The 24,928-nt window shown below is 37.3% G+C and overlaps 1 protein-coding gene across 8 annotated transcripts in view; it reads left to right on the plus strand.

Annotated features, from left to right (window-relative positions):
- INPP4B (inositol polyphosphate-4-phosphatase type II B) overlaps window positions 1-24,928 on the plus strand; it is a 717,808-nt gene that overhangs the window by 352,973 nt on the left and 339,907 nt on the right. For all 8 annotated transcript variants that reach the window (XM_079920302.1, XM_079920301.1, XM_079920305.1 and 5 more), the window contains 2 exons: window positions 5,153-5,364; window positions 7,594-7,638. In XM_079920302.1, the coding sequence (XP_079776428.1) occupies window positions 5,274-5,364; window positions 7,594-7,638 (136 nt within the window). In that variant the 5' untranslated portion in view covers window positions 5,153-5,273. The remainder of the gene's footprint in view (window positions 1-5,152; window positions 5,365-7,593; window positions 7,639-24,928) is intronic.

A 24,928-nucleotide genomic window follows, 5' to 3' on the forward strand; every position in this document is an offset into this window, starting at 1 on the left:
ATATGTGCCACATCTTCTTTATCCATTCATCTGTTGATGAACACTTAGGTTGCTTCCATGTCTTGGGTACTGTAAATAGAGCTGCAATGAACATTGTGGTACATGACTCTTTTTGAATTATGGTTTTCTCAGGGTATATGCCCAGTAGTGGGATTGCTGGGTCGTATGGTAATTCTATTTTTAGTTTTTTAAGGAACCTCCATACTGTACTCCATAGTGGCTGTATCAATTTACATTCCCACCAATAGTGCAAGAGGGTTCCCTTTTCTCCACACCCTCTCCAGCATTAATTGTTTGTAGATTTTTTGATGATGGCCATTCTGACCAGTGTGAGGTGATACCTCATTGTAGTTTTGATTTGCAGTTCTCTAATGATTAATGATGTTGAGCATTCTTTCATGTGTTTGTTGGCAATCCGTATATCTTCATTTGAGAAATGTCTATTTAAGCCTTCTGCCCATTTTTGGATTGGGTTTTTTGTTTTTTTGTTATTGAGCTGCATGAGCTGCTTGTAAATTTTGGAGATCAATCCTTTGTCAGTTGCTTTATTTGCAAATATTTTCTCACATTCTGAGGGTTGTCTTTTGGTGTTGTTTATGGTTTCCTTTGCTGTGCAAAAGCTTTTAAGTTTCCTTAGGTCCCATTTGTTTATTTTTGTTTTTATATCCATTTTTCTAGGAGGTGGGTCAAAAAGGATCTTGCTGTGATTTATGTCATAGAGTGTTCTGCCTGTGTTTTCCTCTAAGAGTTTTATAGTGTCTGGCCTTACATGTAGGTCTTTAATCAATTTTGAGTTTTTTTTGTGTGTATGGTGTTAGGGAGTGTTCTAATTTCTTTCTTTTACACGTAGCTGTCCAGTTTTCCCAGCACCACTTATTGAAGAGGCTGTCTTTTCTCCATTGTATGTTCCTGCCTCCTTTATCAAAGATAAGGAGACCATATATGCGTGGTTTTATCTTTGGGCTTCCTATCCTGTTCCATTGATCTATATTTCTGTTTTTGTGCCAGTACCATATTGTCTTGATTACTGTAGCTTTTTAGTATAGTCTGAAGTTCAGGAGCCTGATTCCTCCAGCTCTGTTTTTCTTTCTCAAGATTGCTTTGGCTATTCAAGGTCTTTTGTATTTCCATACAAATTGTGAAATTTTTTGTTCTAGTTCTGTGAAAAATGCCATTGGTAGTTTGATAGGGATTGCATTGAATCTGTAGATTGCTTTGGGTAGTAGAGTCATTTTCACAATGTTGATTCTTCTAATCCAAGAACATGATATATCTCTCCATCTGTTTGTATCATCTTTAATTTCTTTCATCAGTGTCTTATAGTTTCCTGCATACAGGTTTTTTGTCTCCTTAGGTAGTTTTATTCCTAGATATTTTATTCTTTTTGTTGCAGTGGTAAGTGGGAGTGTTTCCTTAATTTCTCTTTCAGATTTTTCATCATTAGTGTGTAGGAATGCAAGAGATTTCTGGGCATTAATTTTGTATCCTGCTACTTTACCAAATTCATTGATTAGCTCTAGTAGTTTTCTGGTAGCATCTTTAGGGTTCTCTATATATAGTATCATGTCATCTACAAACAGTGACAGCTTTACTTCCTCTTTTCCAATTTCGATTCTTTTTATTTCTTTTTCTTCTCTGATGGCTGTGGCTAAAACTTCCAAAACTATGTTGAATAATAGTGGTGAGAGGGGACAACCTTGTCTTTTTCCTGATCTTAGTGGAAATGGTTTCAGTTTTTCACCACTGAGAATGATGTTGACTGTGGGATTGTTATATATGGCCTTTATTATGTTGAGATAAGTTCCCTCTATGCCTACTTTCTGGATGCTTTTTATCATACATTGTTGTTGAATTCTGTCAAAAGCTTTTTCTAAATCTATGAGATGATCATATGGTTTTTATTCTTCAGTTTTTTAATATGGTGTATCACATTGATTGATTTGCATATATTGCCTTACTGGGATAAACCCCACTTGATCATGGTGTATGATCCTTTTAATTCGCTGTTGGATTCTGCTTGCTAGTATTTTGTTGAGGATTTTTGCATCTATGTTTATCAGGGACATTGACCTGTATGTTTATTTCCTGGTGACATCTTTGTCTGGTTTTGGTATCGGGGTGATGTTGGCCTTGTAGAATGAATTTGGGAGTGTTCCTCCCTCTGCTATATTTTGGAGGAGTTTGAGAAGCATAGGTATTAGCTCTTCTCTAAATGTTTGATAGAATTCACCTGTGAAGCCATCTGGTCCTGGGCTTTTGCTTGTTGGAAGATTTTTAATCATAGTCTCAATTTCAGTGCTTGTGATTTGTCTGTTTGTATTTTCTACTTCTTCCTGTTTCAGTTCCAGAAGGTTGTGTTTTTCTAAGAATGTGTCCATTTCTTCCAGGTTGTCCATTTCATTGGCATATAGCTGCTTGTAGTAATCTCTCATGATCCTTTGTATTTCTGCAGTGTCAGTTGTTACTTCTCCTTTTTCATTTCTAATTCTGTTGATTTGAGTCTTCTCTCTTTTTTTCTTGATGAGTCTGGCAATGGTTTATCAATTTTGTTTATCTTCTCAAAGAACCAGCTTTTAGTTTTATTGATCTTTGCTATTGTTTCCTTCATTTCTTTTTCTTTTATTTCTGATCTGATCTTTATGATTTCTTTCCTTCTGCTAACTTTGGGTTTTTTTGTTCTTCTTTTTCTAATTGCTTTAGGTGTAAGGTTAGGTTGTTTGTTTGAGATGTTTCTTGTTTCTTAAGGTAGGATTGTATTGCTATAAACTTCCCTCTTAGAACTGCTTTTGCTGCATCCCATAAGTTTTGGGCCATTGTGTTTTCATTGTCATTTGTTTCTAGGTATTTTTTGATTTCCTCTTTGATTTCTTCAGTGATCTCTTGGTTATTAAGTAGTGTGTTGTTTAGCCTCCATGTGTTTGTATTTCTTAGAGAGTTTTTCCTGTAATTGATATCTAGTCTCATAGCGTTGTGGTCAGAAAAGATACTTGAAACGTTTTCAATTTTCTTAAATTTACCAAGGCTTGATTTGTGTCCCGAGATATGATCTATCCTGGAGAATGTTCCATGGGCACTTGAGAAGAATGTGTATTCTGTTGTTTTTGGATGGAATGTCCTGTAAATATCAATTAAGTCCTTCTTTTTTAATGCATCATTTAAGGCTTGTGTTTCCTTATTTATTTTCATTTTGGATGATCTGTCCATTGGTGAAAGTGAAAGTGTGGTGTTAAAGTCCCCTACTATGATTGTATTACTGTCAATTTCCCCTTTTATGGCTGTTAGCATTTGCCTTATGTATTGAGGTGCTCCTTTGTTGGATGCATAAATATTTACAATTGTTATATCTTCTTCTTGGATGGATTCCTTGAGCATTATGTAGTGTCCTTTTTGTCTCTTGTAATAGTCTTTACTTTGAAGACTATTTTGTCTGATATGAGAATTGCTACTCCAGCTTTGTTTTGTTTTCCATTTGCATGGAATATCTTTTTCCATCCCCTCACTTTCAGTTTGTATGTGTCCCTAGGTCTGAAGTGGGTCTCTTGTAGACAGCATATATATGGGTCTTGTTTTTGTATCCATTCAGCCAGTCTGTGTCTGGGTTGTTTGTTTTTTGATGTTGAATTCTATGAGCTGTTTATATATTTTGGATATTAACCCCTTATCGGTCATATCATTTGCAAATATTTTTCTCCCACTCAGTATGTTGTCTTTTCATTTTGTCAATGGTTTCCTTTGCTGTGCAAAAGCTTTTATGTTTAACTAGGTCCCATTTGTTTATTTTTGTTTTTATTTCCAATATAGTGGTAGAGGATTAAGAGATACAAATTATTATGTATAAAATATGCTACAAGGATATATTGTACCCCATAGGGAACGTAGCCAATATTTTATAGTAACTATAAATGCACTATAACTTTAAAAATTGTGAATCACAATATTGTACACCTATAACTTATATAATAATGTACATGAACTATAACTCAATAAAAAGATAAATAATATATAATTATCAAATTGATGGTTTTGGTCTTATTGATAGTGCTATGGCCCTTTACCCCAGCAAGTATTCCTAGTTGTATCCTTAGAAGCCAATGTGTATTTATCTGCAACCTTATTGTAATCATTTCTAAAGATTCAAGATGCCTTTGTGGATTTAATTTTTGCCAGATGATATTTAAAAACTAGAGCTGAATTATAAATGAAGCTGCTTTTGTTAAGAACAACAAAGAGTGAGTTTGTGGACTTGTGGAGCTGGAAACCAAATCAGTATTCCAAACCAAACTCTACTGCTGCTATCTCATTAAACAGCATTGGGCAGACGTTTAAAGATTTTTATACATTTTAATTCAGCTGGTAACTTGATTTAAAACAACATTGATTTTTTTCCTAATCGTTCTTGGTCATGTATAACATGCTAAATATCAAAATGAATCTGATACTGTTTGAGGCTGTCTGTGCAACATAGGTATTAAATTCTTGGAGGCTTCTTTCCCCATGCTAATTTTCATCATTTTGCCATTATTTTCATTTCCCTTGGAGCTTTAGCTTTTTAGAATTATTATTCATTCTTTTCCCCATATACCCCAATCATTAAACAATTAAACCTTTGTCAGACAGAGCAGCAAGAGACTTTATGGATAATGATGAGGTTGGAAGCTCCCCTGAACAACCTGTTGGCTCACCTTGGAAGAAGAGCGTCCTGCCAAATTATCTTTATGTGCTCATGAACAATGTTCTAACAAGGGTGGATGGAGAGATGAGCGTAGAGGGCAGTTCTAATGGAAGGAATGATAGCAAGATCCGCCTTAGCAAAACGTGCTAATGCCTGGACAAGATGCTATCTGCTCTTGCTGCTAAATTAGGTACATATAGCGATCTGCTATTTTACAAAATGAACTAGAAGAGAAATAATATACCTTTCAGAATTTAGAAGTCCCTCATATGACTATAAAGTAATTGCATAGAGATTACCCATTTAACCCAGAGTTTATGGTGCATTAACTGGGTGGATTGTTTCTGAAAGTAAAAGTGGGATAGGCAGGAAAGAAGTTCATAGGAAGGTAGCTGTAGGCTGTACCTACCTTTAATTCTTAGCTTTATCCTGAACTCTGAAGTAACTGAGATTTTTGCTGTTGCTGTTTCCTAAATGCAGAATTTCAGAGTGGGATATCAGGACTTTAGTGTGAAGATACATCTGTATTAAACCAGGTATCATTGGCAGTGACATTTTGGCACAAATATTTGGAAGATTTAAAGAACTGTGAAGGTTGATCATGGAAATCAAAGAGGAAGGAGCATCAGAAGAAGGCCAGAACTTTCTGCCCACACCCCAGGCAAATGATACTGGGGAATTTCAGTTCACAAGTGAGTATGCATGCACCCCCCCAAATTAACTAACTTTGTTCCTTTGCACTGTTTGTTCCAGTGTTCTGAATCTATGATATGCCTCTCATCTTCTGTCTTGGGTGAGGTAGATGATCATCTATGAAGTGGTTCAATAGCAAATAGAATCATCATTCTTGAATGTGTATTAAGACATTAATAAATACTTTTTAAGTACACGTTCTATTGAACAGTTTTATAATCTCATGTGGAATTATTTTTTGGAACATAGAAATTTTCTCTTTAAAACCAAAGACATTTCAGTTGAAAGCATTAGGGCACAATAGTTACACTAGATGCTTAGCCTGTCGCTGCCATGCCTGAGAACACTAAGTCACATAAATAGGGCAAGCTTGGCTATTTGGCCAAGATTTGCAGTTGAACATTAACACTGGTCTTTGTGCTACTCGAGTAATTAAAGTCATTGGAAGAATTGTACGTTTTCTCTCATGCTTAACGTCTTAGAGTTTGGGTTTGATTGTTTAGCATAAATTGTGTCTTTTTCTTTTCAGAAGATTCTTGTTGCCCAGTTATTTAACCCTGGCAAACATATGCCTAGCTTCTCATTTTATTTATATTATAAAAATAATCTTTAGAAAATGGTATTGGTTGGATGAGTTTTTCTGAGAAATTTGATCGTCAGAGCTTACAGCAGATTGTTAATAACCTTTAAAAAAACCCACAGTATTTGAAATTAACAAAGACCTACCTAATGATTGTCACTTTAACCCCTCTTGGAAAGTCTAAAATTGTTAACCATAGCAATGTTAAATGTCAGCAGGAAATAAAAATAAATGGTTACTCTGCAAAAAAAATGTGAACTCTGTAAATAAAAAATGGATGATTTTTATATAAAGAGGTGGTTCTAACAGTTGTCGACTAAAAACCAAATTGCACAATTTGAGAGCTGTGAGTTAAGTTTTATTTGGGGCAAAATGAGGACTATAGCCTGGGAGACAGCATTTCAGACAGCTCTGAGAAACAGCTCCAAAGAGGCAGGAGGGAAGGTCAGTACATATGTGATTTTGGTGAAGATGGAGTCCATGCAATCAAGCACATATTTTTTGCAGAAGGTTTCTGCTAGTCACCAGGAGCAGACGTCACCTTGAAGGGTTTTAGTGGTTTTCTAGATATGAGGAGATGCAAGAATCGGGCTCATAAAATGGTCATCTGAAAATATCTAACCATCTGAAGACCGGTTCTGCCAGTTTTTCCCAGAGCACAGCGTGCCTCATTTCTGCTCTCCACCCTGAACTCCTTTGAAGGTCAGCAGCTGCAGCACATGATTTCATCCTTGTAGAGGCAGATGGCAAGTGCCAATCTGTAGTTAACACAGTATATTCATGACCGAATGCTAATAAATTTAAATTGTCTCTGATGGGTGCACCAGTAAAAATAAATGAGGAAAAGATTTTTACAATATTCTTACATTTCTCGGTCACCATGAGTGGTTACAAATGACATCTCTGTCTTCAGCCCCTCTTGTTTAGGAAGCCCCGTACCATGTGTGGTCTTAGAGAGTCCAACTATGACATTATCACTTGCCCCAGCCTTACCTTTCTACCTTCTAACCATTAGACATTCCCATTTCCTTACCTTTTTCTCAGACTCACTTTCCCTCCCACTTCACCTTCAATCATTTAGCCATGTTAATAGATTTTTTTTAATTGCCAAAAAAAGGAATAGAAACATTAACAGAAAGCTGATTTGAGCTAACAGTAAGTTAGCTGAATAACCACCATCATCAAGTCCTGAGTAACCTAACCAGAGGTAGCTCTTTAATTAATAATTTACTATTAACACCAGGTTGGAGTGGTGTGAAAGAGAAATCTATGTTAGAGAGGACTTTGGTGAGGTCATCCTTTGTGAAGGTCCCATCTCTGTCTACATGTATCCAAAAGAAACAGAAACAGTTGAAAATATGTTTTATATTTGTCATGCGGCTTACAAAAGCAATGTTTTTGCGTTTTTTATGGCCATGGTGCTAAATAGGTCAATCAAATCTGTAGTCATATCTAGTTCTGCTACAAATATTATGTCCTGCCCTGACAACCGACTCCTTATATACATGTCTGGACGATTAACTGAGTTTATTTGTTCTGCCAAGTAATGCATTTATACATACTGGGCAGGCTGAAAGTAATATATGTTGACATAATTTTCATAATGAGTTAAATATCTTCAGTCTGAATTTGTTCCTATTATTCATAGGTATTCAGAAGACTCCAAATGAACCTCAGCTGGAATTCATCCTTGGTAAGAAATTCCATCTTATTTATTTATAGCTATTAATGTAATAAGCCATTGGTACCTATAATTTACAACTTTAGATACGTTACTTATATCATTATATATTTTATAAATTTTCATGAATATCGTTCTGTGAAAAAATTTCATTCTATAAGGTAAGTGTTATTTTCCCCAATTTATTAGTAAAGAATCCGAGCTGTGGAGCAGGTCAGCTCATGACCCAAGGATTGAGGGCTCAGTGGTGATGGGTTTGTGCCTCTCAGTCAGGTCTGCTCTCCACAAATCTGGTGCCCAGCACTCATTCTAATACAGTGACCCGATTTTGTTGCTAGTCAACATTTCTCAAAATCCGTGTGTCTAATTATCTACTCCTTGGGCTGGAGACTGGGCTCATGTAGAGCTTTCCTTTATCCTCCTTTATACCATTTACAAGGTTCATGCCCCCTTTCGGTCTCACTCACTCAAAAATATCCCCTTACTCTTTTTAAAAATTAATTAATTAATTAATTAATTTTTGGCTGCGTTGGGTCTTTGTTGCTGGGCCTGGGCTTTCTCTAGTTGCGGCGAGTGGGGGCTACTCTTCGTTGCAGTGTGTGGGCTTCTCATTGCAGTGGCTTCTCTTGTTGCAGAGCACGGGATCTAGGCATATGGGCTTCAGTAGTTGCGGTGTGTGGGCTTCAGTAGTTGTGGCTCGTGGGCTGTAGAACGCAGGCTCAGGAGTTGTGGCGCATGGGCTTAGTTGCTCCGCAGCGTGTGGGATCTTCCTGGACCAGGGCTCGAGCCTGTGTTCCCTGCATTGGCAGGCAGATTCTTAACCACTGTGCCACCAGGGAAGTCCCAATCCCCTTACTCTTCCATCTTGATGTTGTGGACAGATCCTTGACTTTGAGAGTTTAATTTTAGTTCAAAGCTTTAACTTGCTTAAGCAACTCTAAAGATCTGGCACATGTAGAAATTTGTAACTTTGTCAAGGGTGAATTATTAAAAATGGGCACCCCTACAATATTGTAAACCAACTATACTTCAATACAATTTTTTTTTTGCTTAAACATCACTGGTTTAAAAAAAAAATGTGTACCCTGAGGCTGGTCCACTACTTAGCTAGTGAGTGGAAGCTGCTTTGTGTTTGAATCAGCTATGACTACAAAGTGCTATTAGGGAATTAGCTGCAAAATGGTATTTAAAGGGGGTAAAAATATGGTTCCTATGAACTATTCAGAGAGGGTTTTTTTTCCCTCTCTCTCACTGTTCTGAAATATTTTGAAAGGTCCCCAGTATCTTTACATTTTATTTGTATGAAGTTTTATAGAATTGTAAATGCATGTATTCATTTCCATATACAGATACATTTTGGTATCCAAATCTTTAAATATTGATATACATATTTTATAAAGTTATGGGAAAATTGAAATATATACATCCACTATCTGCAGTAGTTTTTAGTTGTTTGAAGTCCCAGTTATTTTAGGAATATACTTTTTCATTATATAATGAAATAGGTTTCAAGTTTACACCCTTTGCTCAAAATATTACATTTTCAACCATAACTTATTGAAAAGAAATAATCATAATTTTTTGGTTTTGTTTTCTTTCTCTTTCTAATAGATTTTATTTTTCGAGCAGTTTTAAGCTCACATCAAATGTGAACAGAAAGTACATCCCCTGCCAGAGTGGTACAGTTGTTACAGTTGATGAACTTACAGTGACAGATTATTATTACCCAAAGTCTATAGTTTACATTAGGATTCATTCTTGGTGTGATACATTCTACGGGTTCGGACAATGTATAGACATGTATTCATCATTATAGTATCACACTTATTATCTTCACTGTCCTAAAAGTTCACTGACTTCTAACTGTTCATCCCCCTCTCTCCTGTAATCCCTGACAACCACTGATAAAGCTATACTTTATTTATTTATTTTTCTAGAGAGTTCTCAGATGTTGTCGGATATAGAAAGAATTCATGTTTCAGAAAGGGAGCCAAGTAGCAAAGAAGACCTAGGCACCTCTTGACTCACTGACAACTTGACTCTTGCTACTTGAGCCTTTATTTACTCATCTTTTATTTTTAAGAGAAGAAATTCATTTTTTACCTTTTTAGCAGGACTTCTGAAAAATGAAGATTTGTTAGACTAATTTGGTGTATTTTAAAACGCAGAGAAAGCTTTCTTACTTGCATCCTGAGAACAGGGGAAATCTGAACTAGGCAGAAGCAATTGGAGTGGAGGCTGTTAGTCAAACATGGAGACAGAATGCCTGGGCCAAATACCTGTCTTCTGTTTCTTTCTTTTTTTTTCCCAGTTAAATTGCCCTTTGGGGACCCTTGAAGACCCCATAACTCTCACCAAACAATTAATATATACTTTTTCTTTTTTTTTATACTTATGTATATTATTTCTTTTTTTTTAACATCTTTATTGGAGTATAATTGCTTTACAATGGTGTGTTAGTTTCTGCTTTATAACAAAGTGAATCAGCTGTATGTATACATATATCCCCATATCCCCCCGCTCTTGCATCTCCCTCCCACCCTCCCTATCCCACCCCTCTTGGTGGTCCCAAAGCACCAAGCTGATCTCCCTGTGCTATGCAGCTGCTTCCCACTTGCTATCTATTTTACATTGGGTAGTGTATATATGTCCATGCCACTCTCTCACTTCGTCCCAGTTTACCCTTCCCCCTCCCCCTGTCTTTTATTTCAATTAAAGTTATTTATCTTGTTCAAAGACCTAACTATACTAACTCTTTTGAAAGCACAGTCAAATTTGGGAACAATGCTGTCGTCACTTACATTTCCGGCTTTGAATCGTAATCTCAGAGCGAGCAGCTCTGAGAATTTATTCATAATAATATTCCTCCCATTTAAAAAAACAAACCTTAATTTTCTTTTTTCATATCTATTCAAAAAATACAGTAGAATTCTTTTTTTTTTTTTTTCGCGGTACGCGGGCTTCTCACTTTTGTGGCCTCTCCCATTGCGGAGCACAGGCTCCGGACGCGCAGGCTCAACAGCCATGGCTCACGGGCCCAGCCGCTCCGCGGCACATGGGATCTTCCCGGACCGGGGCACGAACCCCTATCCCCTAGCATCGGCAGGCGGACTCGCAACCACTGTGCCACCAGGGAAGCCCCAGTAGAATCCTTAACAACAGGTAATTTTATTTTATCATATGGCAGGAAATGCCTGACGAGTAAACAAAAGAAAGTTATTTAGAATCTTCAGGGAACTGTGTTCTTGATCCTGGAAGATGTAGTTTCCAAACTGTTTGTTATGTTTCTTAGCACTTTAAGATCCTTAACTGTACCATCTCTTGAAGAATTTTTGAAAAAACTACTCTTTCAAGGAGATCACAGCTAAACCCGTGTAGGTTTTACAATATATTTTTGTCTCTTTTTTCCTTTGAGTTTTTTTACTCTCACAAATTATTCAAGATTTCACCTATTATATAGCTGACTTCACTTCATAATTAAAAATGAGAGAATAATAGTTTCTTAAATATTTTTGTCATCGTTTAAAAATGTGCATGTTTATTTAATCAGAAAGAAAGCAAAGCATCTTAATACAAAAAAAAAAAAAATCTAGGAAAAAATGGCACAAACAAGGTAAGAGACTTTTTTCCACCTAATTTTCCAACTAAATTCTTTTCAGGGGGGGAATTTTTTAAATTGAAGTATAGTTGATTTACAATGTTGTGTTAATTTCTGTTGTATGGCAAAGTCATTCAGTTATACATGTATATACATATTTTATATATTCTTTTCCATTATGGTTTATCTCAGGATATTGAATATAGTTCTCTGTGCTATACAGTAGGACCTTGTTGTTTCTCCATCCAACTAATTTTTTTTTAATATTTGATTATCAGTTCTGTACCAAGGTATTCAAACAAATTGAGAGTTTCAATAGCCTTGCTTTTTAAATTGGGAAAACAGCCACACTAATTTTGTAGGTGTCATATTGCTTTGTATGAGTTATATTCCATCCAGAATTTGTCTCTGCCTTGTCTATATGCCACTGTAAAATCATTATATCTTGCTGAATTTCCTCTGCTACATCTTTTTTTTTTTTTTTTTTTTCCTCTGCTACATCTTTATCTAAGTAAACGAGTTAGGAAATGCTTAGTCAATTGAGCAAGCTGTATATAAATAAAGTAGATAATAATCAGCTAAAAATAGTACAAGAGAAGCATGTACTGATAAAATGAGTATCTCATGCCCATTGTCAGCTGTATTTCTAGTGGTTGACTGCATTTAAATTATATAATTCACTCTTACACGTACAACTCTGCTTCCACATGTCTTTCATTTTCACTTGAGTACATTGATACTCTTCTTATTTTCACAAAGAGAAAAATAATTAAAAACCCAAAAGAACACAGATTTTGTTTACAGTCTCATAAAATTGTTTTCATTTCAACAAAGCTGGCATTTAAGAAGAGGGATCATTTCTTACAATCTGGTAACATTTCTTTCTTGAAACCACTGTGGAAAATGTATAGAGGTGAGTCATTTGACAAAGATATGAAAGAAAAGAAATTCCTACGAACTATTTCTTAAGTTTATTCTCCTGATTATGCTTACAATGTTTATTGTCATGCCTCCATTTACTATCTCCAAAGTCAATAGAATACTTAGAAGAATATATTTTTGTATTTTTATATGGACACCACACATACCATAAATCCAAGGCAATAGTCACTAATGCGTGTTAGTGCACAGGAGGGAATGGCATGTGTGTGTACATGTGGTTCTTGTGTTTTTTATTTGACACTGTGAAGTCACATTCTTTAAATAACTTACACGTCGATGACTGATACCTACTGGAAGCCAGACACAGAGTACATCAAAACGCACATTTTATACGTGTCAACAGCCTCGGTGTCGATTATGATAGGAATGTGGGGACGTGGAGGCTGGCGTGAAATCCTTAACAAGTGCAAGTAATTCACTCATCTAAAGTGTATTAGGAGCATAGAAAACTTATAAATAATTTCAGGTAGTGTTAAGTTCTATGTAGACAGAAACAGGGTGACTATCTAGAATGTGCCTGGGGGAGAGGTAGTTGACTTGGGGAACAGAAGGACTGTTTTTGTTTTTGTTCAGTTTTTTTTCAAAACATAACCACAATACCTTTATTAGTCCTAAAAATATTGATAAAAATTCCTTAATATAATCAACTATCAAAAAAAGTTTACATTTCAGAGGGACTATTTTGAATATAGAGGGTCAAGGAAGGCCTCTTTGTGTCCAAAGGGACTTATGCATGTTGCAGATGCTGATTTGGAAAGTATCCATACTAAATGTAAGATCCAGGTGAACAAGAAGACAACCTACAGAATGGGAGAAAATATTTGCAAATGATGCGACTGACAAGGGATTAACTTCCAAAATATACAAATAGCTCATTCAACTTAATATCAAAAAAAACACCCAAAAAACAAACAACCCAATCAAAAAATGGGCAGAAGACCTAAATATACAAATAGCTCATTCAACTTAATATCAAAAAAAACATCCAAAAAACAAACAACCCAATCAAAAAATGGGCAGAAGACCTAGGAGACATTTCTTCAAAGAAGACATACAGATGGCCAATAGGCACATGAAAAGATGCTCAATATTGCTAATTATTAGACAAATGCAAATCAAAACTACCATGAGGTATCACCTCACACCAGTCAGAATGGCCATTATCAAAAAGTCTACAAATAATAAATGCTGGCGAGGGTGTGGAGGAAAGGGAACCATCCTACACTGTTGCTGGGAATGTAAACTGGTGCAATCACTATGGAGAACAGGATGGAGTTTCCTTTAAAAACTAAAAGTAGAGTTGCCATATGATCCTGCAATCCCACTCCTGGGCATATATCTGGAGAAAACTCTAATTCAGAAAGACACATGGACCCCAATATTCATTGCAGCACTACTTACAATAGTCAAGACATGGAAGCAACCTAAATGCCCATTGACAGACGAATGGATAAAAAAGATGTGGTATATATGTATACAATGGAATATACTCAGCCATAAAAAAGAATGAAATAATGCCATTTGCAGCAACTTGGATGTACCTAGAGATTCATATTAAGTGAAGTAAGTCAGACAGAGACAAAGATCATGTATCACTTACATGTGAAATCTTAAAAAATGATACAAATGAACTTATTTACAAAGCAGAAATAGACTCACAGACATCGAAAAACTTACGGTTACCAAAGCAGGGGAGATAAATTCAGAATTTGGGATTAACATATACACACTAATATAAATAAAATAAATAAACAATAAGGACCTACTGTATAGCATGGGAAACTATATTCAATATCTTATAATAACCCATAATGGAAAAGAATCCGAAAAAGAATGGATATAGTTATAGATATATAGAACTGAATCACTTTGCTGTACATCTGAAACTAACACAACATCGTAAATTAACTATACTTCAATTTAAAAAACAGGTTTTTTAAAAAAAAACAGTTGACTTTCCCAGCAGGAGGGGGCAGGCTATAGTAGATACTTGCACAGTAGGTAATAGGGTTTTAAGAATGGAAATACTAGGGTTCAAGGATAGTCAATCAGGTTGCTGGTTTGACCAGGCATGAAACCAAGCTATGAGCTGATCTGGGCTCGTAGTAAAAGGGGAAATGGCAAATAGTGAAGGACCATTTGCTGGGCTACCGGAATGCCAAGGTCAGATTAGGACAGTAGTAAGATAGAAGATGGGCTGAGCCAGTGAGATCCCTACTCCCATGGCCTCTTCTAGTCTCCCTCACCTGTACCTCACCTCTGAACAATAGGATCAGCCCTGGTGTGTGGGTGATGCCAAGACTCTAGTGAGTAAAGGATAGAGAGAGATGAGATTCAAAGCCAACTGATTGTTAGATCCTTTCCCTTGTGTGAAGCTGATTTATCTTTTAAGAATCAGTACATAAATTTATGCAATGAATTTTTCCTGAGACTTTTTCCCCTGGAATTGAAAATGGATCAATTCCTCCCCTATAGATTTTATTAGTACATAAAATAAGACTAATCTGAGGTTCAAATTATTTAACAGATCCTTACTTTTTCTTTCAGTTTTCTCTAAAATCAATAAATCTATATTAACTGCTATAATTTTCTTAGTAATATCGTGAAAATTATATCAGATAACAATCAATAATAAGCAATGCAGAAATATATCGCAGTTATCTCTGTAAGGTGGTCATACATTTTCAGAGAGTTATCTCTCTTGATTTCTGTTTTCCCATCTCATTTCTTGACTTTCTTTTCCTAATGCTTCAAAGTCAGGATAGATAAAGGGGAAGTTTAAGCCACTGTATTTCATCCCCAGCTCAGAGTCAATCAGCACATGTTGTTTAATTTTTATAGTGAAACATAGATTCTTAAGATGGAAAACTATTCCGTCATTAAAAAATCATCTTTCAAAAGGATATTTCATCAAACAGGGGAATATAAGAGTTGTCAAAGCAGGATAACAAACTGCTTGTACAGCATAACCCTTACTTAACTGTGTTAACAGTGTTTGTGTACAAAAGAACAAGATTGGAAGACTAGGCATGAGTGTCTTTAACCATGGTTCTCACAACTTGGTACAGTTTTTATTTCTTTTGTTATATTTTGTTATATCTTTTAAAATCTCTGCAATGTGCCCATATAAATGTCATGATCAAGTGGTGTCTGTTTGTTTAAATAAATACCTAGAAAAGCTGAACAAGAAAGGGGGCATATTTGAAGGAGTAAAATTTTGCTCTTTGCCTTCAGTTAACTCATAGTATAAGTAGAGAGATCAAACTAAGACTCCTGAAGTGGTTAAAAAGATCCTTAAACGCTAAGCTATTTTTCAGGGTCTCTAAGAATATGAGAGATGGTGTAAAGGATCAAACTAGTATGAGGAGGAGTGGTCAGGAAAGGCTTTCCAAGGAAGACTAACTAAAGCGAGTTTTTGAAGGAGGAAAGCAACATTAGAACAGGTAGAGGAAAGGAGGAATCACATTTTAGACCAGGAGAGCAGCAGAAGCAGATGCTTGGTGCTTGGAACAAGATAAATACTCCAAATTCAGCAAACACAGACACAGAAAGGCGTGCAATAAATACTTATTTTTATTACACCAAGTTACGTATAAAAAGCCAGCCATCTTGTCTTCCTAGAAGAGGAAATAAAAACTGTGCTCTTCAATAGGAGTCTGGATTCATCTACTTCCTGGTCCTTTGGAATCGTGGTATATACTGAAAAATCAGTAATTCCAAGTGCTTTATAGGAAATTACTTCACATTCACTCTGTAAGCCATGTCAGTTCTGCCATACGTAATGTGACTAAATAAACAAATTGAAGTACACCCTTGTAGAAACTGTTTTCTCTATGGAAATAGAGACTTTAAAAAGTCTGTGGGCATGCAACCCACTATATACCTGTACCAGGTAAATGATGTGTACCAGCCTAGAATTCAGTGATTAAAATTCAGTTCTATCGCAACATTACGTTATGGTATAATGGCAAGACGTCCTTGGGTAGGTTACTTCCAATATTAGAGTGACTTTCAGTAAGCACAAGAAGAATGCTGATTCTAAATGCTTTGTTCTTTGTTCTGTTGGAGCATATATGTGACTTTGTGTACTGATTTTAGATTTTATATATACAGCCACAATATTTCTAGTAACCCAGCTAGGAAAAAAAAAGTCATGTAAATCATGTGATCAGTTTTCTGTTCAGAATTTGAAAATGTGTATAAAATACGCCCAAACGGACAAGCTGCACAAAAACTGTCTCATCTCTTTATAGACACTGCTTTTATAGAATGCTAAGGCCTTCATTAACCTGCCTGTCACATCCATTCATACTTTATGAATTGCTATAAATCAGCCATTGTTTTATATGTTTCTGGAAAAGAAAACAAAATCTGAGGAGGCTAAACTTGCCAGTTTTCTCCTGTGTTCACACTTCTACTCTCCTGCTGATCTGTTTTCATAAGTGATCATAAAGCTCTGACTTTTTTAAAGCTCCAATGGGAGAATGGAAGATTTTATTATATCTTCTTTAGTATTTTTACCCTCTACGTGGTATCATAGGCAAACTTAAGGGAATACTGAGCACAGCGGTATATTTTTGTATTTAACCTATTGATAAAAGTACTGTATGAAATACTTCATCATATAAGCTGCAAGATGATTTTCAAGCAACCAGAGAAACAACTGCTAAGAATGTGCTTGCTCTATGTTTTTGCTCATTATACGCTGATTGCCATTTTCTTTATTCTTACAGTGTAAAGTACTGGGAAATCACAGTAATAGCTACCATTTTTTGAGCATCTACTATGTGCTTATCTCTTTACAAACAGGATGCCATGTTTTCCTTACCACAATTCTACAGGATAATATTAAAGGAGCTAACATTTACTGAGTGCTTGTTTGTTCACCAGACGTGGTTCTAAATAATTTACATAAAGTAATTACTTTAATTCTCAGAATTTCATTATGAGATAAATTCTCTATTATCATCTTTGTCTTATAGGAAAGGGTACTTAGACATAAACAAGTAAAGTTATGAACCTAAGATTTGAACCCAGGAATCTGAGTACAGAACAAACTCACCCATATTACCTTCAATGGAAAGATGAAAAAATCTAAGATTCCCAATGATCAACTTTCCAAAGATCTTATGGAAGTTGAGTGACAGAGTCAGCATCCAAGCTGAGTTTTGTCTGATCTGAACTCCTGCTTTTAACCATCAGGCTGTCCTCCCTCCTTCTTGATTCCTGCTTTTCAAGAATTTCCAGGACATGGTAGAGACAAACTATCAGACCAGGTAGATTGTGATAAGGGCAAAATAAAGACATAAGCCAAGAACTACGGAAGTACTGAGCAAGCAGTGATTAAATATAACTGTGGGGCTTCCTGGTGGCGCAGTGGTTGAGAGTCTGCCTGCCGATGCAGGGGACAAGGGTTTGTGCCTCGGTCCGGGAGGATCCCACATGCCGCGGAGCAGCTGGGCCCGTGAGCCATGGCCGCTGAGCCTGAGCGTCCAGAGCCTGTGCTCTGCAATGGGAGAGGCCACAACAGTGAGAGGCCCGCGTACCGCAAAAAAAAAAAAAAAAATAATAAAAAATATATAAATATAAATATATATATATAAAAAACGGTGGCATCAGAAAAAACATCTCAGAGGAAGTGTCATTTGGACCAGGTTTGGAAGGATGGGCAGGATTTCAGCTGGTTTAGAAGGAACACAAGAGACAATTCAGGCAAAGGGAGTAGCAAACTACATGAAAGAAAATCCTACAGCTCATTTCCTAAGGTGATGAGTTTAATGCTCATTTACATTTTCCTCTTTATTACTTATAATCCCACTCTAAAAATAAATTAAGGCTCTAGAAATCTTCTTGCAGTATTTTACAGTTGTTGCACATACATGAGAAACTTGTTTTAAAATTCTAAATAAACACAAGTCTTTCAACATTATTCTAATGCTTGCAGGTTGTATTTGGGTATCAGGAAGAATTGAATCTTACTGGCTTTGGTGCTAAGCTATCAATAGATGAAACTCAGGGAAGGCTCAGGCCATGCTAAGCTAGACATGGCAGACTCTGTAGCCATGCTGTGTCCCTGACAATTGCCTACCTATGCAGAGCTTGCAGACACAAGAATCTGCCTGACGTGTCTTTCTTGGAGCTATCTCAATGTTGACAGCATCAGGTAACTAGCAATACTTTTGAAGAGATGTTTTTCAGAACAACAGTTTATCACTACGACCAAAATAATAGACAGTAGTTTTGCATTTCAGGCTCATCAGTCTACAATCTGAGTGAGGAGGCAATATAGCTAAGAGATGGGAGTGTGAAGACTACTCTAGAATTTTAACAATGCCTTTGTTACTACCTGGACAGGCAGCCTTGGAAAAATGACACAATGTCTCTGACTCCCTATTTTCTTCTCTGTAAAACAGGAAGGGGATCAGTATCTACCTTATATGGTTCTTGTTAGGATTAAACGAATTAATATACAGAAAACCTTTAAACTGGTATCTGACATATACCTAACGATTGGTTAGCCTTTGCTATTTTGGATTTAACCTTGGGTAAATCACTTTGCCATACTCACTGAGTACTGTTTTGAAAAGGGGTCTTGGCACTGAATTTTTGTGCATGATAATTGCTATCACTTATTGAACTCCTAAGTGCCAGGTATAGAGTCCTACTGGCTTTGGGGCTAAACTAGATGAAACTCAGAGAAGGCTCAGACCATGCTGAGTGGGACACAGCAAAATCTGGAGCTATGCTGTGCCCCTGACAATTGCCTCCCTATGCAGAGTTTGCAGACACAAGAATCTTCCCAATGTGTCTTTTCACATTTTATCTCTGATCTTAGAACAGACCAGCTAGGTGCTTCTCACTATACCTGTTTCACAGGTTAGTCACTTGCCCAAGGGCATAAGGACGGGAGTGGAGAAATGTAGGTTTTGAATTCCAAAGGCCATGTTCCTTGTGGCTGATTATTAAAAGTACAGGATTGGAGGGAGGTAGACAATAAAAGGTTATCTAAGACCTGTGTCACGTTTTTATACTGCTGAGATAGAGATTTAATTGAAGGAAGAGAAAGTGAACCAATTAGAGCTTCTTAACAGGTCTGTCATGTGGGTAGTGTTTTCTGGCGACTCAAGATTTAATGTGTGCTCCCTCTGGAACGTAGCTGTTTTTATTGCTACTGGTCTAAATTCTAGCTTGGCATTCTTCAGGAGGTTGAGACACATGACATCAGTTAATAAGTGAAAAGTATATAAGAGAACAAACCTCTCTTTTTGCCTCACTTCCCCTTTGCTAGGAGTGTACCATTTAACTGAATTTCGTTGCAATAAATTATATCTATTCTTCTGTTCCCATTTCTTTCTGAATAATATACCACAGGAACATTTAGTTAAGGGAGGCCTAAATTGATTTTTCCACATGGGTTTAGCTAATTACTTGTTAAATTAGAGGTTTTTTTTTTTTAAATGTTCACACCTTGTTTATCTGTCTTTCATCAACGATCAACATGCCCCATCCAGTTTATTTCTCTTTGTGTGTGATTCACCTAATTACTTTCTTTCCTCCATTGTCTAATCACTGAGAGTGCTGGTCACTGGAACAGGCCTACCTTTGCAACATCTGTTGCTACTTGTGGGTAATTGAGGAATCAGGACTGCCTAGCAGCTTTCACTTTTCTTTCTTTCTTTTTTTTTTTTTTTTTTTTTTTTTTGCATTACACGGGCCTCTCACTGTTGTGGTCTCTCCCGTTGCGAAGCACAGGCTCCGGACGCGCAGGCTCAGCGGCCATGGCTCATGGGCCCAGACGCTCCGCGGCATGTGGGATCTTCCTGGACCGGGGCAAGAACCCGCGTCCCCTGCATCGGCAGGCGGACTTTCAACCCCTGCGCCACCAGGGAAGCCCTCCCTAGCAGCTTTGTTCATTAGGAAGCCACCGAGGTTATGAGGGAGCGAGGTCCCCTGATGCTGTTGTCTGTGTGGCTGAAATTTGTCAGTAGGGCTTCTTGTCAAGCAGATGGCATGCAAATGTATCTAAGGCTACCTGGGAACCAAGCCGCGGGGAAGAAACCTAGTAGAGTGGAACGTGGGATTAAAGAAAAGTCCCATCCCACGTCCACTGTACAGAGCAGTCTTTTCCCAAATGCTTCTTACTTGAGCTTTGACCTTTCACAGTTGGCAATGGTGGTGCTCTCCCCATTTTACAACAGCAGAAACTGACTGTCAGATGGGTTGAGTGACTTGCCCGTGCTCGTGTTTCTGGTATAGCAAAGCCCAAACCTGTTCAAGTGCTCTGCCCCTCACTCCTCCATTCCCTCTACTTGACCATGACAAGGACATGGCTCTTGGCTGTCATCTACAGGGGTAAGATGGCAGAAGTCAGTCTGAACACAAGAGGTATTCCCAGGTCAAAACTTGTTCAAATTCAGAATATCAGTTTTATCCTAATACTCACGAAACTTAAACACCCTCTTGCTCTAAGCAGTTTCAAAGTCTATGGGCTTTAAAGAATATTTACGGGTCTTTGTCTCCAAAATTTGTAACTCTCGCCTTCACTTTTCTTGGTTTTTTTTTCTTTTTTTTTTTCTTGAAGTGTAATTGATTTACAATTTTGTGTTAGGTTCAGGTGTACAGCAAAGTGATTCAGTTTAATATATATATATGGAAAAGAATCTGAAAAATATATATATACTCTTTTTTCAGATTCTTTTGCATTATAGGTTACTACAAGATATTGAGTATAGTTCTCTGTGCTATACATTAGATCCTTGTTGGTTATCTATTTTATATATAGTGGTATGTATCTGTTAATCCCAAACTCCTAATTTATCCTTCCCCACTCCTTTCTGCTTTGGTAACCATACGTTTGTTCTCTATGTCTGTGAGTCTGTTTTTGTTTTGTAAATAAGTTTGTTTCTATCATTTTTTTAGATTCCCCATATAAGCAATATCATACGATACTTGTCTTTTTCTGTCTTACCACTTAGTATGATAATCTCCCTCCTCCCTTTTTCAACTGGCTAGTAAATATCTCCACTTGCTTGTCTAGGAGGTCTTTTTTTTTTAAGGATAGCAAACATTTATTGTATATTTATTATGTTCCAGGCTCTTAAATAAGTACCTTACCAATTTTATCTCATCTCATCCTCACAATAACTCTGATTAGGCACCATTATTATCTACATTTTGGAAACTGGATTATGGAGAGGCTGAGGAGTTGAGATTTGCATCCCACAGGCTCACTCTAGAGCCCATTCTCTTCGACACTGTGGCTTGTGCGACATCCGAGAATGAAAGAAGAAAAATGCACTTTTGGCTCTTTCAGACCCCAAAGGTTATTTTGCTGTGAAGGGGGAAGAAATATCCTGGACTTAAAAGTAAATCAAGGAAGATTCATGAGAAGGGAACACACCTTTAAGACCAAGGCTTTTAATTGGAATTCTCCCTCATTTTTATATGTCTCGTTGTATCTTTAATTCTGTGTCTGAGAGGTAAACCCTCAGATCTTAGGATCAGGTCCTTGGAGCGCTCGCTTCATCTGGAATGTTGATCCTTGCTCTCCTCTCAACTCCACAGTGTCATTTGCTCAAGACACTTGACTTCCTAGGAGGGGTTTTAAACTCAAGGTAGTTAAAACCTGATTTCTTGTTTCCCATTTCCTGTCCCTCCCAAACATTTTATTTCCCCAATGATATACATCGCCTTAAAATACATCACCATCCATTCTGTTATGCAAATCCTCAAACTCTTAACTCTTTCTTGATACTTCTTTTCCCCTCACCTCATGTCAAATCCATCTTCAGGTCCTATACTTTCTATGTACAAAGTGTATTCTGAATTTGATCACCTCTATCCGTTGCCACCGATATCGTTCAGTTCTCAGCCGCTGTCGGCTCTCACCTGAGCCGGTTAAGGGAGTCCTCCTAGGTCTGCTTGCATCTGCCTCTTACCCCTTCACACCCCCTTCCTGATGGGAGAGCCAGAATAAATAATTTAAAAATATAATTGGGATTTCTTTACTTCCCTAGTTAAAATCCTTCCGTGGCTTCCATTTCACTTAGAATAAAATCGACAGAGGTATACAAATATCATGATATCACACGTGTGGAATCTGATATTTTTTAAATGATATAAATGAACTGATTTACAAAACAGAAACAGATTCATAGATTTTGAAAACACACTTATGGTTACCAAAGGGGGATGTAGGGGGAGGAATAAATTAGGAGCTTGGGATTAACATGCACACACTACTATATATAAAATAAGCAAGAACCTACTGTCTAGCACAGGGCACTCTACTCAACAGTCTATAATAACCTCTATGGGAAAAGAATCTGAAAAAGAATGAATATATATGTATGTATAACTGAATCACTGTGCTGTACACCTGAAACTAACACAACACTGTCAATCAACTAGACTCCAATAAAATTTGAAAAAGGAATAAAATTGAAATATCTTACCACACTCTACAAGGATCTTGGGCAGCAGGCCCTTCTCACCTTACCTGTGCCGATCTTCCAGCTCACTCTGCAACCTTACTCTCAACCTCATTCGTCTTCTTTTTTGCTTCTCAAACAAGCCAAACATTTGGGTCTTGGCATTTGTTCTCCCCCCAACCCCGTCCCCGCCCCTCAGCTGGCCCCTTGGTAAGTTTTAGATCACAACTCAGGTGTCACCTCGTCAGAGAAGCTTTTCCTGATTCTTGCTTCTCCCAACACTCTCAATTTAATCACCCTGTTTAAAATGCTCACTAAATTATTACTTTTTTTAACTTTATGTCTTGCTAGACTGTAAGCTCCATAAAGTAGAGAACTTGCTTTCCTACTCACTGCTGTGAAACTGTCACCTCGAATCATGCTGGGCACATTTAGACATTCAGTACATACCCACGAACTGAATGCAGGCATGAATGCCATTGCTTTTTGACTCACGTTTCTTCATAAAATAAATTTATAGGTTTAGAAATGCCCTTGAAATGTTTTGGAATTGTCGCTAACACAATTGTTTGTAAAAAGCAATTCATTTCAGTATTCTCAGTGAAGACAATCATTTAACTGTTGATATTTTGTTGTTAGCAAATTATATCAGGAAGGGCAGAGCCTGACTGCCCTTGGGGTTCATCTAGAGAGAACTGACAGGAAGAATCAGTCATGGGCCAAGCTGAACAAGTGGGTTCTGTAACTAGACTAGATCGCTGACAATTGCTTATCTGTGTAGAACTTTATGCCCCAAATTCTTCACAAAGTAACTTCCAGATTCCTGTACTAGGATAGCATCAGGAAGCAAGCTATCTTCCTATAGAGATGCTGTTCAGAACATATATACACAAATAACAAGAAGCATAATGGAACTAAAATAGGAGAAATGGACTGAGGTCCAGAGATTTGAGCCTAGATTTCAGCCTACCACGTGTAACCCTGAGAGAAGGCAGTACAAGGGCAGTGTTTGAGAGCATGGGCTGGGCTGCCATCATGAGAGCATATGAATCCTCATTCCTGCTACTGGCTACCTGTGTGGCTCTGAACAATTTCATCTTGACTGGGTTGTTTTGCAGCTTAAATAAGGTAGTGTACTTGAAGCACTAAGAATGGTGCTAGGTGTAAAATGATTGCTTAATGATATTGTTCATTAATGATATTGTTCATTAATGATATGATAATGATGCTGTTCTGGGTTAATCCGTTACCCTCTCTGAAAATCTGATTCCTTGTCTGTAAGTTGTAGATAATAATTCTTATTTCACAGAGTGTTTGAGCTAATATACATGAAAGGGAGAAGTACATTATTAATACATCATTAGGAAATTAACAACTCTTTTTTCCCCACATATATTCACAAGCACTCAGTGAGAATAACTGTAATTATCATCCTCATTTCCTGAGGAGGATACCGAGATTCCATAACAAATCCAAAGTTACCTGGTCAGGACTGGAACCTACGACCCTGAGCCTTTGACTGTTTACTACACAGAGCAAGAAAGAACTGCCAGGGAGACCTTCAAACAGAAGGTGTCTCATATTCTTATCTTACCTAGTCTCCCACATGTCTTGGAATTGCTGCGAAGGTGGTTCTTCTCTAGTTTAGTTTGGGTAGTGTAAACAGCTGCTCCTTTGTTCTGAAACTTCCTGTGTAGCTAGGGCTCTGAAGCATTCTACATTCAGCTCACAGGTGCTCTGCTAAGCTTGAGGCTCTCCTTGGAGATCCCCAATATTCTGAGAAGTGTGCTCTTTGCTTCCTTCAAACTTGGTTTCTCTTAGAATCGCGCTCTCCCACTCTCAAGCTGCACTATTTCCACATGGGGTTGAACTTGTGGATTTTGCTCTGAATAATTAGACCCCTTCTGCCCTCAAGCTAGTCCACAGTGGATTTCTCACCCACAGACTCACTGTCTTTCTCCTCTTGTGTCATGTCTCCTGGTTCACTAGTCATTTCTAGCTTTAGCTTATCTCTACCAACCTTGTTTTATTTCCTGTGAGTCAACTGTCTTATGATGGGAGAATTGACACCCTTAAAGCTCCGTATTCAACATGAATATTGAGGTTTTCTTTTGTCTACAAAAAACTCACACGTATGATTGACTCAAGGGACTCAGGAGAAATAGGGAGTGATAACTTACCCCTCCACAAAGGATGTTCTAGATAGAGACAATGAAATGAGAGGCTACTCATCCCTCCAGAGCCACCTATTCCTCTCATGCTTCCCTTCCCCTGCTTGTTTCCTAATCTATCCATGTATGGCTTTGATTTAATACTTTAAATCTACTTGTAA

Source organism: Stenella coeruleoalba (genome assembly GCF_951394435.1).
Source record: "Stenella coeruleoalba genome assembly, chromosome: 4".
NCBI classification, from domain to species: Eukaryota; Metazoa; Chordata; class Mammalia; order Artiodactyla; family Delphinidae; genus Stenella; species Stenella coeruleoalba.